This window comes from Argiope bruennichi, chromosome X1 (genome assembly GCF_947563725.1).
Source record: "Argiope bruennichi chromosome X1, qqArgBrue1.1, whole genome shotgun sequence".
NCBI classification, from domain to species: domain Eukaryota; kingdom Metazoa; phylum Arthropoda; class Arachnida; order Araneae; family Araneidae; genus Argiope; species Argiope bruennichi.
In genome coordinates, this window is record NC_079162.1 from 47247227 (window position 1) to 47264538 (window position 17312).

The following is a 17312-nucleotide window of genomic DNA, read 5'->3' on the forward strand; positions in this document are numbered from 1 at the left end:
AACTTCCTCCCGCTGGTGTGGTGTGGAGATGGGGGTGCCAGCTCAGGTGTCGTCCTCGTCATCTGACCGCGGTTCAAAATTACGAGGTCCGTCCCAAATTAGCCCTAGTGTTGCTTCAAACGGGAAGTTAATATAACTAAACTTTTATTTCTCCAGTTTCCACTGTTTCTCCGAGATATCTTAAATATTAAGCTTCTCAAATTTCAATATAATGAATGTCTATATCGAAACTTGAATATAATAAATGTTTCCATTCAAATTTATGTTAACCCCTTTAAATATTAAAATAAATATATCTTTGTAAATTTTGTAGCAAGAAGACGTGAAACATTGTGTGTGCACAGATGAACGCAAAAGAAACGTTTTATTAATTGACAATTTTACACTGTGGTGGCCCATTGGAAATTAATATTTTTAAACTTTTTATTTTTTTTATTTGTAATATTTTTAAACTTTTTATTTTTAAACATTTTTTATTTTTATTTAACCCATAGATACCAAAGTAGTTCCATACGATTGTACATTTTATTTAATGAAATTTTGTAACTGGGAATGTATAATTGCAACAATTAAAGAAATAAAAGCTTGCTCCACTATTTGGGGACGGACGGACGGACTCACTCACTATTGCCGTGTATATATATATATATATATATATATATATATATACGGCAACACTTATATTTAAAGCACCAAATAAATTTAGACTAATATTAATTTTTATCCACATGTAATTGAATTTCATTTGCATTATTTTTTATTTTGTGCTTTGTTATAAAAAAAATGTGTTTGCAGAAAATCCCTTTGAAGTTGTCTCAATTTTTCCTGCTTAAGAATATTAGAAAATAATACAGTAACCATTTTATGCAATACATTTTATATTTGAGCTGTAATTTTAAATTACATTTAAGCTATATGAAATACTATTTTCTATCCATCTGTGTATTTTTTATTCACTAGACTTTTAAAACTGCATCATAAAAGAATGCTAAGAAAAGTATTAATTTTGGAAATGATTTGTAGATAAACTGACCTTGATACATTACCTAAAAATTTCACATCATAAATAATTTTATTTGATAAAAATTTATATCCTGAAAGGCAAAAATGTAACCCTTAGAAGCGTTAAAACAAAATACACCAATACAAATAATATACAAAATAATCTGCAATTCTTTTTTTTATTTTATTTTAAACTATGAATCTGGGAACATAATAAAATGAAGCACGTACGCATTTCTTTTTTAAACACTCACTTTTGCAAATTTTCAGGGAGATATTTAAACTGCAAAAAGGCAATTTTAAAAACAAAGATTTATGTACTTTTTTTTTTTTTTTTTTTTTATTTTTTTTTTTTTTGCGGAGGTAGAAAGCAACTGAGTAGGTCCTTTTTGATTTTCAGTTTTGGCGTGTGACAAATTAAGGACACACTGAAGGGATTAATTTTTCCTATATGAATTTGATTTTATCAGCGAGTTTCAATTTTAAAAAGAAAACACCTACATAATATTTTATTATGGCAATTAAAAAGAAAAGTTAATATTTCAATGGATAAGTTTGGAAAATAATAAACAAAACCTTGTTAGTATTTTGTATATTCTTATGAGCTTAAAATGGCTCATAAGAATATACAAAATACTAACAAGGCAATCTTAAAATTCACCTCAGTTGTATTGCCTCAATTGTAGACTTACTTTTGTTGATGCAGATGCGATAGATATTTTTATGTGTAGATGCAATATTATTTTTTTAAATAAAATGGTGAGAAACAGAAGCTACGATCTGTAGGTAAATAAACAACTACCATAAAGAGATTTTAAAAAATCTAGCTAATATTTATAGATTAATTCCGTTTCCTTTCTTTTCATTAAGGCAGACCAAGGTGATTATACACTCATGTCCATAAATAAAGGATAATTCAGAGTCACGCGGAAATCAAACTCTAAAATGCATATATCACCCGTAAAATGACTATCAAATACCATCAAATTATCATTACAATACCATTACAATACCATAAATAATGCAAAAAATTGGGTCAAAGAATAAATTTATTAGATGAGATGATGAGATTTATATAGAATATAAAAGTAATGCAAATAATAAACTTGTTAATAGACGCAAAAATAAGCCAACACAATTTGAATCATAATCCATTACAAGCTAGATCCACGAGAGCTGTTCTTCATAATTGAAGGAACTTGCCAAATATAGCATTGACAATAATACATACTCAAAATTTCGATGCCTCTGATACGTAAATATAAATTTTCCGCAGCCTGCTGCATGGACAGAAACACAGTCGACCTCTATTTAAGACAAGCAGTAAAGGTTTGATTTTCATTAGCTGCCAACGATGTTTCATTCTATTATTGAAAAAATACCAGCAAGTTAACATATTTGATAAAAATTATCGATTTTTAAAAAAATTTCCAGTTTTATAATAAATTTCTCTGATTTTTCCCGATCTCTCGGAATTCCCTAACAATTCCCGGTCGACCGGCGATCCTGTTTTCAGCCCATTATAGTAGCGACCACAAGTTTGTGGATGAGATGTTTGTGAAACAATAAGCAGGTTCTCGCTTCTCCAAAGGGAAGGTCTACAGTCATGCTTATATTGCATGATTAATGGGCGAACTGCCAATGATGGAATGCATCTCTTTACAGGACCGGCTACCTCTTCAAAGGGGCACAAACATGGAAAATTTTTGGAACCCTAAAACTTTTCCAAAGGCAAAATTGAAAGGAATCAAAATAAATGTTAAACATATTGAATGAAAATTATATTTAATTAATTAATGTAATATTTATTAAATATTCTTATTAAATGTTGGACGATAGGATAGGACATATAACGTCTGAAGTACCTGTGATACATAGGAACCTAATCAAAGAAATTTTTCATTTACTGCTTTTAAAACATGGATCACAGTGGGAAAAAGTTTGCCATCAAATATTTCTCTATTAGTTTCTACTATAAGAGTTTTAAAATTTTATTTCACATCCACGATGAGGCGGGGAGGGGGGTCAAAATGACTGACCATCTGTAAAGGTCGTCGGAGGCTTTACGATGACTTATAAAATTTACTTAAATTTATTTAATAAAAACTTATAAAATTTAAATATAGCAAGCCAAAAAAATATCATCTTATATCCCTTCACCATACTGTAATTTGTGTGTTAAGCCATCAGAAATCTACGTAGCTGCCCAAAAAATGAGAATTTAGATCTTAGTGATCAGGAAAGCCCTTTCAGATTGTGAAACTGGGTGCATCATGCCCTCCGCATCATTCACACGGTCAGTATTCCTTCTCAGGGAGGAGTTTGTGCATGTGGCACTTATAATGGGAATTATTTTGCTACAGTTGTTAAAGAAGTTTAGTCTGCCAGTGGATCTGTATGATAACACAAGCACAGTAGCGATTTTTCTGCACAAGTGTTGAAGGTGGTTGATCTGTATCTGCAGTGCACACGGGAAGGGAATAAAAACACTATTCGACGTTCATCGCACAGTTAGGCAGACATCACAGCCTTGTTCTACAAATAATCTTGTTCTTACACAAAATTCCCCACCACCACTCTTTTTTTTTTAATAAAATGAGCAAATGAAAACACTTTATAAAATTTAAAAACATCTTTTTTCACATCTTTTTCAAAATATGAGAAAAAATTCTGAAATACAAATTTTCTTGACAAATATCAACAAAACCAACAATCGGTTAAAATTTTAGAATTCAGCTGAAAGTCAACTTTTCTTCTTGCGTCTATGTTTGGTAACTTTCATATCCAGTAAAGAACCTTCGATTAAAATTAGTACGACTTGTAGGTGATAAGTGTTCTATAAGTTCGGGAGTTAAGTCTTCAATGGTTTCTTCTGGCTCACAGTGAATGAAATTATCAATTTCTGCTATATTTGTGTTGTTAAGTGAAGTGTAAGTGCAGATGTTTTAGACGAAGATGTACAAAGATGACCAGTAGTATTAGAATCGTTTTGAGAGAAATTTTCTGAAGTTTGAACAGATTTGATTTGCTTCACAGCAGTGGCAAAGGATGAAACTGCTGTAAGGAAGCACAATTTACGTGCTTCGGAATAAGATACATTTTTAGTAACGCTTAAATTTTGAATACGCTTTTCTTATTCCATATTAGGCAATGTGGGGAATTTGCTTCATGCGACAGAGCGCAGTTAGAAAATTTTGGTTCTATCAAACGCAGAATGCTCTGTTGATGCGCATCTAGAGCAAACTCATGACTCACGGGAAACGGTCTTGAAATGACCGTAACGTTGGCATTTGTAACATCTGATCGGGTTTGGAATGTAAGGTCAGACACGGCAACGTAAATATCTAGCTTTGATTGATTTAGGAAGTTTTGTTTTACTGAAAATTAAAACTATATGAATAGTGAGATGAAATTTTGTACCTTTTTTTTTTTTATTGCATTTCGTTTCACATGAATGACACTTTGATTTGACAGTTCATTGAGAATTTTAGCTTCTGACCATTTGAGAAGTTCAGTTTTGGATAGAATTGTTCAAGACGAATAGAACTGAACGTTTTGTGCGGAGTGGCGCATAATGGGATACCAAGAACTTTTTTGGCCAGAAGAAAGGATTTCGTCAGTAATGACGATACAGTTTCTAAGAAGTCGCCAGACTTTAATTTTTTAATTGATTTTGACACTCCATCAATTCCTACTACTCCTTTATTAACAGCGAAAGTTAGACTCCTACTTCTTTATTAACAGCGAAAGTTAAACTCCTACTCCTTTATTAACAGCGAATAGTAGACAACGTTTTAGAAGTATCGAAAGCTGACAGAATAAAAAAATTAGCATAATTGCTAATATAAACAATATTCACACTCTCGAAATTTAAACTTTCCACACAAGAGAAATTTACTAAAGAACCCATGCAAAGAAACAAAAGTATTCGTGTCCCAACGGCACTATCCACAGCAGAGTCAAACAAGGGAAGGCAGCTACCGTCTTTGGATATTCCCAGCCTCGGCACTTACTTTGGTACAAGTCGACACCTATACGCTCAGGAACATTGACTACCCTTAACTTTATGCCTCTGGAAATGGCGCTTTCGTTTGATCCCTAACAGATTAACCAAATTTTTAGGATACGTGCCGAATTGATACACGGGGGACCGCAGTGCACTAAGTATCTAATGGGACGCCACGCACGACCCACACGTGGGGTTTTTGGCTGTCCATGAGAAGCAAGGAAGCAAATAGATCGCAAACAAATTCTCATGGCGAGCTTTTTAGCTCGTCGTCTAGGGAAGGAAGAAAAACAACTGAAAGCAGCAGGTTAAGGGCAGGAGAATATGGAAGGCAGAATTAGTAATTCTTATTTAAGTGTACTATGTGTTTCTGTTGCGTCCCATTAACTTGCCATTAAACTAACATTAAAGGATTTCTCCTTCGAATTAACAACTTATTTTCAAGAGCGGTTGAATGGTTTTCAAATTATCGATTTCGAACCCTTAAAAAAACTACTCATTGCTGAATCAATTGAAGAAGAAGGTATAAAATGTTATACGCGAACATTTTATTGATGACTGGTCAAATATAAATGATCCCGAGATTCCGACAGAAAAACTCGATGAATATGAGACTGTTCAAACTGACAAGCAAAACGGTAAACTCTGTAAATTTGGAAAATTATTCTAAAGTCAATCATGGAATGAATAATAACAATTTCCCAAGAATGCTTAGACAAAATAATGTTCCAGATAAATATCCTAAATATCTTTCAGATAGTACAAGTCCAAAACCTCAATAAAAATCTAATATAAGAAAAGAAAAAGTGAGAAAATCAATGCTTTAATTGTCGGAAATTTGGAACCACATCATTAAATTTTGCCCAAAACCAATAGTTGAAAAGCTGGAAACAAGAAAGTATAAAAAAGAAGAGACGCGACCAGCAAAATCAGAAATGAGTCCAGATAGAATCACCACACACAACGACGAAAACAAATAAATGTAAACCAATGTAGTGTCTTTGCGATGCAGGAAGTAGTATTTCCATAGAGCTTATATATAAATGTAGGGAGCTAGTCACATGTTTCTTATCGAAACAAGTGTACCCAACATGAGTCACGTAACTTAGGGAGAATCTAAACATGAGAATAAGAGAGTTTTCGGCGACATATTGCAAATCTTGGCATACTCAAAATATGGCGAGCAATCTTTTGCTTCCCGGCATTGGGTCCGGTCGCTTTTCATTTCCTGAAAAGTTCATTTATTTATTCTTTTCTTGTTTTGAGATTATCATTCTACTAAGCAAACTGGTTTCGAAAATAATTTTTTTTCCTAACATCAATAGCTGAGTTTGTTGATTTAAATCATGTTTAGTTTTTTGCATTTTTTTTTTTTTTGCATTAATTAAAAGTTATTATTTTTCTTCTTTAAGTAAACATTTTATTTCTTTTATTTACCTAAAAGCATCTTTTAATTTTACATTACATGTTCAAATACTTTATCATTATCTGAAACAGATAAAAAAAACTTTTATAAAAACAGATAAAAGTGACATAAGTCGTTTTTCTTTTTCTGAATATTTAAAAAAAATACATTCGTATATATAATTATTTTTCTTTCTAAAAATTAAATTTTAATCCAAGAATTAGGAGAATAAATATTTATTTTTGCATAAAAAATGAAAAAGATATTAATTAAAACTTTTAAATTATTTTGAAATAATTTAGAAAGAAAACAAAAAAAAAAAATACTAACCCAAGATCGAACCTGGGTCCTCGAGAATGTTACGCCAGTGCCGTAACCACTATACTATTTAAGCATTTGCTCACGGTAAACATTATTAGTATATAAGCTAGATTGAAAGTGTCAAGGTGGTTATTAAGTCTTAATATTTTCCTGAATGAACATTTTAAATGTATCCCATCATTATACAAAATTTCATCCCCAATTCAATTTTAAACCTCATGCTTTCCCCTTGTTAATATAAGTTTTAAATATTTCGCTTCTGGTTTATAATTTTGCCGGTAACTTTGCTTCTAACTACCATATAAACAAAAGTAAATCATTTTTGGAATCTTAAATGTGTTAACTTCAAAACAAAATAATAAAGAAATTCGAAATTTTTATGAAAACGGTGATTTTAGGTTATGCACATACAGTAAATTATTAATAAATGATGACATTCAGACAAAATTTTAATAGATAAAGATAGCATTTCTTTCTTTAATAGTTTCTTATCTTTAGAATGTCCACTAGTTACTTTTTAGATTTTAATTAAAATTTATAAAAACATGTAATTATTACTACCATATTTATGAAATTTTACTATATAACATTTTCAATAAAACATATGTTTTAGTTTCACTATTTTATTCACAAGGATGATTTAATATCGTTCACGGTATTATGATTCCAATATTTATGGTAAAAAAAACAACGTAGTGGAAATAATAAGGAGATTTATTTGCATTAAAATAAATACACAATTAATTGATCAATAATGTTCATATATACACTTGTATTGGCGAGAAAAAAATCATGCCAAGCTTGCAGCCAAGCGCATGCAATACATTCGAGATTAAAATAAAGCGAGTAGCAAAATATAATGCAGTTATATCAATTTAAATGAAGCTTAATAACAAGTTAACTAAATTAAATACAATAACTAAACCAAACTATGAAATAGTATTCAGTTATGACATCAAAATCACTGAGTGATCTAAGTTACAAAATTTTAAACTGACTTAAAATGGATATAAATAGAATCTGTTTATTGTACATAGCTGTGAAATGATACAGGACAATCCTTAGATTTTTCTTTCCATCTTATTTCATGGCAAGAGTTAATCATGACTTAAATAAGCTTTAAAATTTAATAGTTAAAAGCGAGAAATAATCTGCCATTGAAATATAATGGAGAATGCGGTTACAGTGAATACATATTCTGTCCCGAAGTCACGTGATTTTATCTTCTCTTACACCTAAGTAGGGTTGCACTCCCTCTATCAGTGTCTCAGCTCTATCAGTGTATTTCCCTTTTGAAACATTCTGTTGCGCAGTCGTTAAGTTTGGCTTCCTTTTGAAATATTCTATTGCTCAACAGCTTATTCCATAAAGTAAGAAACTGTTTGGAATTGGGGATATAATAAATCCATCTACAGTAACCTTGGTAAGGGCATTTGTTGAGTTAGATGCTAATTTGAAAACTATTTTTTTTTATTGTCTAAGATTCAAGTCAATCGTATGATTTAATTATAGACTGCGATTTTTTAGATGATAGATCCCTAGCTTGTGATAGAATAAGAGATGAATTTAATATTTGGTACTCAAATGAAATCCCCACCATGTTGAATGAAAACGAAAAGATGATGAAATTGAATGCAGAAAATTCAATTGAAATGAAAAGCGATTCTATAAATTTTGTTGAGTGAACCGTAGAAATTAATAATGGCATAATTTTATTCAAAGATTTATGCAATATCCTAGATTTATTAATGGAAGTGAAATAAAGGAAAATAAAATTGCCTGTTATAAACTTTGGAAATAAAGGTATAAGATTTGACGAAAATCAATGCACTGGCAGGGTTGTAGATATCTGTGATGGTGTAGGAATTAAATCAATAGAAACATTAAATTCAAATGATAATCTTTTGGGTAATAGTAATGTTTGTACTGTCTTGACAGACAAACGGAACATAAAATCAGATGAAATAAATTTTGATCCGTCAGCTACTAATGATCAAAAAGCAATTACAAAATTATTAAACAAATATAGAGTTGTTGTTGCTTTAAATTTAAACGAATTAGGATGTACTCATTTGAACAGAAGAGATATAAAAGAAATCACAGGAATTAAGCCTGTTAATACACTACCATATAAAACTTATCTAGATGAGAAAAAAAAAATGCTATTAAGGAAATAGCAATTCCGTATTATGAAAAAAGAATGATATAGTTTCCGAAACTAGTTCGCCATATGCAAGTCCATAATTAGTGAAAGACGAGTGAACAACAATTAGTGATTAATTATAGAAGATTAAACGGTCAAACTATAAAAGATAAATATAGATTACCTAGGATCGATTATATTTTAGGAAATTTGGGAGGAAATAAAATGTTTTGTAATTTGGACCTTTCTCGTGGCTATATGTAAATTCCGCAATAGAAGAGGCAAAGTTAAAGACTGAGTTTATCACTCCAGATGAATAGGCACTGTTTAAAAAGATGGTCGGATTAGCCATTGCCCCTGCAGAATTTTAGCGGCTCATGACTCATGTTTTAGGACCTATGTTAAACACTTCAGCATTATCGTATTTGAATGATCTCATAATACTTGTAAAATCTTGAGAAGAAATAGTTGTAAAACCAAAAGAAGTAGTAGCGACATTAAGAAATGTAAATTTAACTCTGAAAATATCGAAATGCGAATTTGGAATGAAAGAACTAAACTTTTTAATATTTATCATAAATGAGAACGGTATTAAACAGGACTTAATAAAAGTAAAGTACTTTTCGAGATATAAAAATTAATTAAATATTAATATGATTAGAAAATGACGTAAGTTTTGGTGTTTTTCTGCAATGAATCGGAACAAATTATTCCACAAGAAATATTTTTACACCATACTAAAATTGAATCTTTCTCCTTTTGAATTATACTAGTTTCGTTTCCATGCAATGTTTTCTTGAACTTTTAACATTTTTTAAAAAAATTTAATGAATAATAAGGTAGATTCAGACGATTTTCAAATAAAATATCTTATTAGTGATTTTAAAATCTGGTTCAGTTAACATTCACATTTTAACTAAAAACATTTCAGATTATAAAAGGACTTGATGTATTATAATATTTTATAAATTAGTTCTTACATAAAAAATATTACACATGAAAATATTCGAGCGACACCGAATATATTATCTTGCGATTTCAATAATTGAATACAGACAGAAAACGAAAATATGAAATATAATTTTTTAAATATTTGAACTCATGAACATTAATATTTTCTTAATTGTTAGGAAAATTGCAACAAATGTTATCTGGTTTAAAATTTTAATTGGTGCAAAGTGTTGTGTTATAAGGATCGTTAAACCATTTAGAAATATTTTTATTCATAAAAAAAATACCGCTGCTTACCTTTTCAAGCCTGTGGGGATCAATGTTTCCTTAGATTGTTAGAGAAACGAGTTGCGTAATTTATTTACAAAAGAAAAAAAATCGACCGATTTCTTACCTTCTCATGCTTCTAGGGACCAAATTACCTTAGACTGCAAAAAAGAGCATGGATTGGGATTGATTTACAAAAATAGATGTTTATTTTCTCAACGAAACAGAATTAATTTAAGTTAACCCAGATTTGACCAACAACAACAAAAAAATCCAAATATGCACATTTCTGTAAGTGATTATATCCCACTGAACTATTTTTTTCTACAGAAAGAAACAGCTCTTGATAATATTAAAAACATTATTAATTTCACAGCTCTTGATAATATTTAAAAAAAATTACAAACTTGAAAAAATGACGGACTTAAAATATTTTTTACATTATTCTGAAAACAAAAACGTTGACTTCCTGCTTTCTGAGATTACTGAGTAAAAATTCATATATCAGACTGTCACAGAGAATTATGGATTAAAGAATTAATGTTTGAAAATACTTATGAAAGATTAATACTTTCTTGGCTAAACAACCTAATAAAAAAAGTTATAATAGCAAACATTATCTTTTTTCGAAATTGAAATGATTTTGCTAAATTATTATATGGTATCATTTAAGGCAAATCTTACAAAAATCATCATATTTTATAAAAAAAAATTTCATTTTTATAGAAATCAACATTTTTTTCATTTGCTTTTACAAATTATTTCATATTATTTAACCTACCTTTTTCCATTTTTTATACATTTGCAATTATTTTATGTTTTTCATATGGAATAATTGTTTGAAGCCAAGACCTGCGCCAAACATATCTATTAAGCTACTACATCTTCGCAGAATGTTATAATGACAAAAGCGTAGCTGTCATACAAAGCTTGTGGAGGGAGAAAATTGTTATAAATTCTAATTAGTCTAAGTTTTAAAAAGACTTTTCTAATCACTCAGATTCCCGCTATACATAACTTTTAACTTCTGAGTTGCGCTGATTATTTTTCAATGAAATGAAAAAAGCCGAACCGACAAATTCTTTTCTAAAACTATTTAAGTTCTGAATACTTTCTCAATGTCTCTCTTTCCAGCTCTCTGCCTTCCTATTCGATATGCTACACCGTGCTTGTTAAAGCTTGGACAAAGAAATTCTGACAGAAGATCAAAATTGATTATTTCCATAAAATTATAAAAAATAAAAATCGCAGAGTTTCAAAAATGTTTGTTTAAAATGATATTTCATATATACATGTAATACTTCCAATTCATCCGTGTTACAAAAATAATTTTTTAATCTCTCAAATACATGCTAAACTAACTTCTAAGTGGTGCGAACTTTTATTTTAACAAAAACAAGATAACAAACACTATAGAAGCTTAAAATACTTTCACACTGTCTCTTTTTTCTTCTTCCTGACAATAAATTCTGAAAAGTTAAGATATTTAAAGTTGAGGAACTGAAATTATTTAATTTCATATTTTTATATTTTTAAATTGAGAACTAGATACATTTTTAAATTTTGGCATCACTGTAGCGAATTGTTTTTTTTTTTTTTTTTTTTTTTTTGAAAATGCAGATAAACCAAATTTAAATTGTCATGTTTTGAATTATTGCTGTTCCAAGAATAAATATTAAGTATTATTTAAAAAAAAAAAGCTTTGCTTGTTTAAAAAATGTCTGTGAAATCTTAAGTAAACACAAAATTTGCAAAAATTAGTTCTAAATAATATTACTGTTTACGAAATTTTCCATAAATATAACCTTGTTTAAAAATTTACTTTGATGCAAAGTACAAAGTATTAAGTTAACATTTTCTCTACAGCATGGAGATTTTTTTAATCATTTAAAAAATATGTATAATTACCGACCTATTCAAACCTATTAGGTTAAATTTTTATTCTAGGCTGCTAAAGAGAATATGGTTATCTGGTTTATTTACGAAGAAAAACATTTCATACGTTCATACGAACATTCATACATTCAAAATTTCTTTCCAACTGATAATAACAACATCTAGCTAAATAATATTTTATTTCATCATACAATTGTTATTTAAACCGGAATAATCTATAGGAATCTGTACATACCTTTATAACGTATTCATGCAACAAAGAAAAAAAAATGATAAAACTTACCTGCCCACATCCTATGACCGACCTGAAAAATTTAAAAGGTTATACTTTATTTGCAATAAAGAACTATAAAACTATTTACAATAAACAATATTAACTCTTATAAACAAAAATTTTAACATAATTACATTTCACTTTGGAGATTCTTGCAAAAAATTACTACATTTTTAGTATATTTATACTTAATAATTATTGGAAATTATGAAGAAAATTAGAATTGAAAGAAAACAGCCATTATTTATTTAGATACATTTAATCCACTGAAAATTTTAATCGATTTTATATTTTGCACCCTTTTTTGCGCAACTTTGTAATTTACAATATATGTCTATGATCAATATTAAAGGAATAAAACCCGCGGTCAGGGTTTTTGAGACACCCTGTATAATTACATGTTTCTCATTTTTTTACGAGCGCATTTTACATATCTTATTATGGCATTGATATAAAAAGAACTTTAATATTTACAAGTTTTCTCCGTCCATCTTTAAAAAAATAATCACATCCCCTTATATTCTCCACATTTTATATGGTTCCTGCTGCGAAATCCGAAGATATTTTTAATGCCGATTGTTTGGTTACAATCCTAATTTAAAAATTATTTTAGATTTTTAGATTGGTGATTACATGGCCAGATTATCGAATAGGTAAAGTAGTCTACTGCCTAAGGCTCCTTACAAATTCAGGGGTATCCAAGATTTTTTTTTTAATTATTATTTTGTATTTTTGTAGTGCAAAGACATTTCTTTTTATAGGGACATTCTGCTTGAACATATTCTAAATAAAATCAACATTCATTTAAATTTCAGAATATTTTTTTAAAAACTTATTTCATGTTCCCAGATGTGAGTGCTTGTAAATCAGCGAGATTTATTCGTGTTTAGTTGGCTGACAGACTCAATTTCCTTCTATAAAGAACGTGCCCTGCGATCACAAAAGAAGGGGGAGAGGGAATTGCAACAGTAATTCGGAAAATAGTTACACTTGTCTCATGGAAGGGGATGTTCATTTCCGATACTCCTTTCAAGGATAAAAGGGAGACATATACGTCCTTGACCTCATGTAGAGGGGTTGACAATGTTCTGTAGATTTCTGTTTATTCCCGTTTTCTGTCTATATTTATTTATTAAACTACTAGTTTATACATCCGACGTAGCTCGCAATCAAAATACTTCGTTAGTAATAGTTTTAAAATTTTTTAAAAAATCATTCTTTATAGAATATTATAATATACATAATAATTTTAGCGTCTCATGTTTTAAATTAAAATCAGAATGTCAATTGAGACAGATTATTTTTAAAAAACGCCAATAAAATTCCTCATTTCACAATCGCCCGCATTTACATAATTGTTTCTTAAATTTGAAGTAAAAATGAAGTAAAGTTAAAATAATATGGGGGGAAATACTATTAATATATGTACAACAGGAAATGAAAAATGATTTACCCTGTACAAAGGCAGATAAATGAGGAGGCCAAGTTATATTGTTTTTAGAAAGCAGCTAAATCTTAAATTAAATGGTATATTCTAGGAAAGAAGACCAGTAATTGCTTATCATTTCCAGATACAATTTCAGCAGATCAAAACTACTACCTAACAGAATTGAATTCGAAAAGGAGTTCAGCGTTGTAAAACCTAAATTTTCTCCATGACAAGAAAAAGGAAAAATACGATTTGGCCCACTAATGAACTACATGCTACTCAAATGTGTTCATTGCTCTAAGTCAAGCAATCTTAAACCCCTTATAACTCATTTTCCCCGAAAAATTCCTTTCTTCTTTACATATTCTAAATATGTGTTTTTTCAGAGAAAAGGAAACTTTTTGTATGCATAATTTTTTTCCTCATAAATTGCAATATATCTCAAAAAATATTTCCTCATACACAATTTATAACTAAAATTATATTTAATTGTTAAGAGCAGTGTTTAAATAGATGAGTAAGATTTTTTGCTAATATATTAAAATTCTTTCAATTAGCGTAATTATTTTAACCCTCTAGAATGCCAATTTTTAGATAGAGCTAACATAAGCACTAAAATCAAAACATAAGCTCTAAAATATTAATATATATATTACCCAAGACCACAAACATTTAATTACCCAGCAGTCATAAGTTTCGGCATTTTGTAACAAATATCATCCCTTTTGAATATTAAAGATATATCATTAAAAACATTCAACATTTAATTTAACTTCATTTTTTTTCTTTTGCAAGATTTAAAAATTTGACAATTTTTGCTTAATTTCTTGAAATAGCCAAATAGTTCCCCTTCCCCATAAAGCCACATTTTTAAAAAAAAATCACCTTCCATTACAAAATACATCTTTAAAATACTAAATTGTTTAATATTAAAGAAGGACATTTAAATATAATGAAATAAAGTGTACACAAATGTATAGAAATTAATTGAAACAAAAAATTATCTGAAGTATCAAGCATGCGTGCATTATAAATCTGTCTACTTTATAAGCATAGCAGCTATTTGCAAATTACTATTAAATGCTTTCACTCAATAAAACAGCCAAGGTAAAATACTAATAAAAATAATAAAAAGATAATCATAATAAAAGTTCTGGCTATTGCTTTCTTAAGAAAAAAATATTTTTATGGAAAAACTAAAGACTCAATTATTAAATTTAATAAGAAAATATGTCAAAAACATTTACTAGAAATCTTGGTAAAATATTAAGCTTTGCTTTTGTAATATTGGATCCTTTAGCTAATTTTAATTGAAAAAAATTATCAGTATTTGAACCATGAAATCTATTTTCTGTAGTAGAAACTAAAATAATTCATGAATTGACCATAAATAATACAAACTTAAAATATTTTACTATTTATTACTTTAAACTATAAATGAAATCATTAGAAAAGGAACAAAATTTAAAATATAGTATAAATATAAAATAATTATTATAAATAGTATTTCTCGAACTTACGGTTTTATGTCCATTTCTTTATTACACACCTATTAATAAAAACAAAACATAAATTTGCAATGAATAATTACAACAGTTCAACAGCATATAACAAAAAACAGGAGAAAAAAGCAATAAACCATATAAATAAAACAAAATATGATATATATATATATATATATATCACAAATATAAAGCAAAAAACAAATAAAATCCATTTAAACATTTACTAACTGTAAATAAATCCTAAATAGCTTTTAGTAACTTACGATGGAAATTAAATTTTATTTTGTTAATGACTGAATGATTGGTGCAATCATTTAAACAGTTTTATACAGAAAGTGGCTTTTCACTTAAACTTCCAAATATTAAATTAAAATGATAAAATGTACAAATAAAATGTTAAAAGATGAGGGGGAGGGGAAACCCTAAAGAGGAAGAGAATGCTTTATGAAAAATCAAAAGTTCATATTAACTATTCATCTTTTTAATAAATGTCAAATTTTTGTCAACACTGTACAAGAGGTATTCCTTGAGACCTACAAATTATGCAGGTTTGTTCAAAGAAAATAAATAGTCCATTTTTCCACAGCATTTAGATCATCATTATTAAATAAATGTTCATCATTCTGCCATAATAATGCCCATACAATTAATAACTGATATATTTGATCTTAAACAAAATTTCAAAAGACAATGTACTTATATTACAGATATCTCAAATTTGAAAAGGAAAGAAATCAGGAATTCAGGTCATATCTTAATAACAATTATTCCTATTGTAATTTGAAATCATATAGGTAGATATTTGAATTATTTAACATTCATAAAAACTTACTAATACGAAGATATAGACAAACCTGGAGAAATAATGAATGAACGTATTTATGAAAATAAATGAATTTTTGTTAAACAGCCAAATTTAAATTTTAGTTTAAATTTATATAATTAAAAAAGTTCAGAAAATGTCAGTAAGTTTATTTTAAAGAGAGATTACCATCTTAATTACAATGAAATTTAATCAATCATTTCAAACAGAATTTCCTTTCTTTCTAGCAGTATGGTAATCAACACTAGGTATGTGAAAGTACCCCTTACTCAAAATAGAAATAAACCTGACAAAGGAAAAAGAATTTGCAATACATCACCAATTTCATATATAATCTCAACAACAGAGGTCTATATACATGAAATAGTGTCTAGGGCAACTACTAAAAGAGTTCCCCCCGTTTCTTTCTTTTTTTTTTTTTAAATACTAAAATACTCGTATCTCCCTCCCCAAACTATATATTGGGAGAGGAAATAAAACTAAAACTATTTATATATTTTTGAGCTTATATTCTCTTGCCACTAATCAAAGCATCTGAATAATATAATCAAAGCAATTAAACTTACAAAAAATAATGCAGCAATTATAAAGGATATTATCAATGCAAACAGTGTTAAGATGTGTAAAAGCATTTGTAATTAAGTTATGGAATATAATGACAGAGCAATACAAAACATGAATTGTATGCGATTATTTTAGAAGTTTAGAAACAGCTCCCCCCCAGCACACTTATCCCACTTTTGACAAGCATATTTGTGAATGAAATGCCTATTTGTTTTATTTGCATAAAAGTAAATAACTTTCAGGAAAATAATAGCTCAAGTTTATTATTGAAATACATTTTAAGTGGTTGAAGTATGTCTACCTATTATACCAAAATTTCCTTAAAAACACTTCATAAGATTTTATTAAAAAAAATGTATGCCCTCGTGATGCCTTTAAATTAAATAATCACTCACTTTTCATGTCTACTAAGTAATTCTCTCAAATAACATAAAAGTCTATGTAACTGTTGTGCTTGCACATCACAGACCACTCTGTTTAATTTAGCATTGCCAAATCTAGCACAAATATATTTTTAAAGGTCAGGGTACGCACACTGAGTGTGAGGTTTTTGCAAGTTTAATAAGAATGATAATCACTCTAAAATAGTTCAAAATCTTTGTGACTGTCGTAATAACTTCTGAAATGTTACAAAAAAAAAAAATTACTTTTTATACTATCTTAAGATTAAGAAACTTATCTTTTCAATGTTTTCCACTACTTTTTTATAAATTTTTAAAAATATTT

The 17312-nt window shown here is 28.6% G+C and overlaps 1 protein-coding gene across 12 annotated transcripts in view; it reads right to left on the minus strand.

The window, feature by feature from the left end:
• LOC129959546 (uncharacterized) overlaps window positions 1-17312 on the minus strand; it is a 109603-nt gene that overhangs the window by 74681 nt on the left and 17610 nt on the right. For 7 of the 12 annotated variants that reach the window (XR_008783454.1, XR_008783455.1, XM_056072433.1 and 4 more), the window contains 2 exons: window positions 15215-15243; window positions 12275-12296 (listed from right to left, as the gene is read on the minus strand). The exons of 1 other annotated variant lie outside the window; for it this stretch is intronic. Coding sequence is in view for 5 of the 11 variants with exons in the window: in XM_056072433.1 (XP_055928408.1) it covers window positions 12275-12296; window positions 15215-15228 (36 nt within the window). In the remaining 6 variants the exon portion in view is untranslated. The remainder of the gene's footprint in view (window positions 1-12274; window positions 12297-15214; window positions 15244-17312) is intronic. 4 more of the 12 variants (XM_056072434.1, XM_056072435.1, XM_056072437.1 and 1 more) reach the window with 1 other exon arrangement.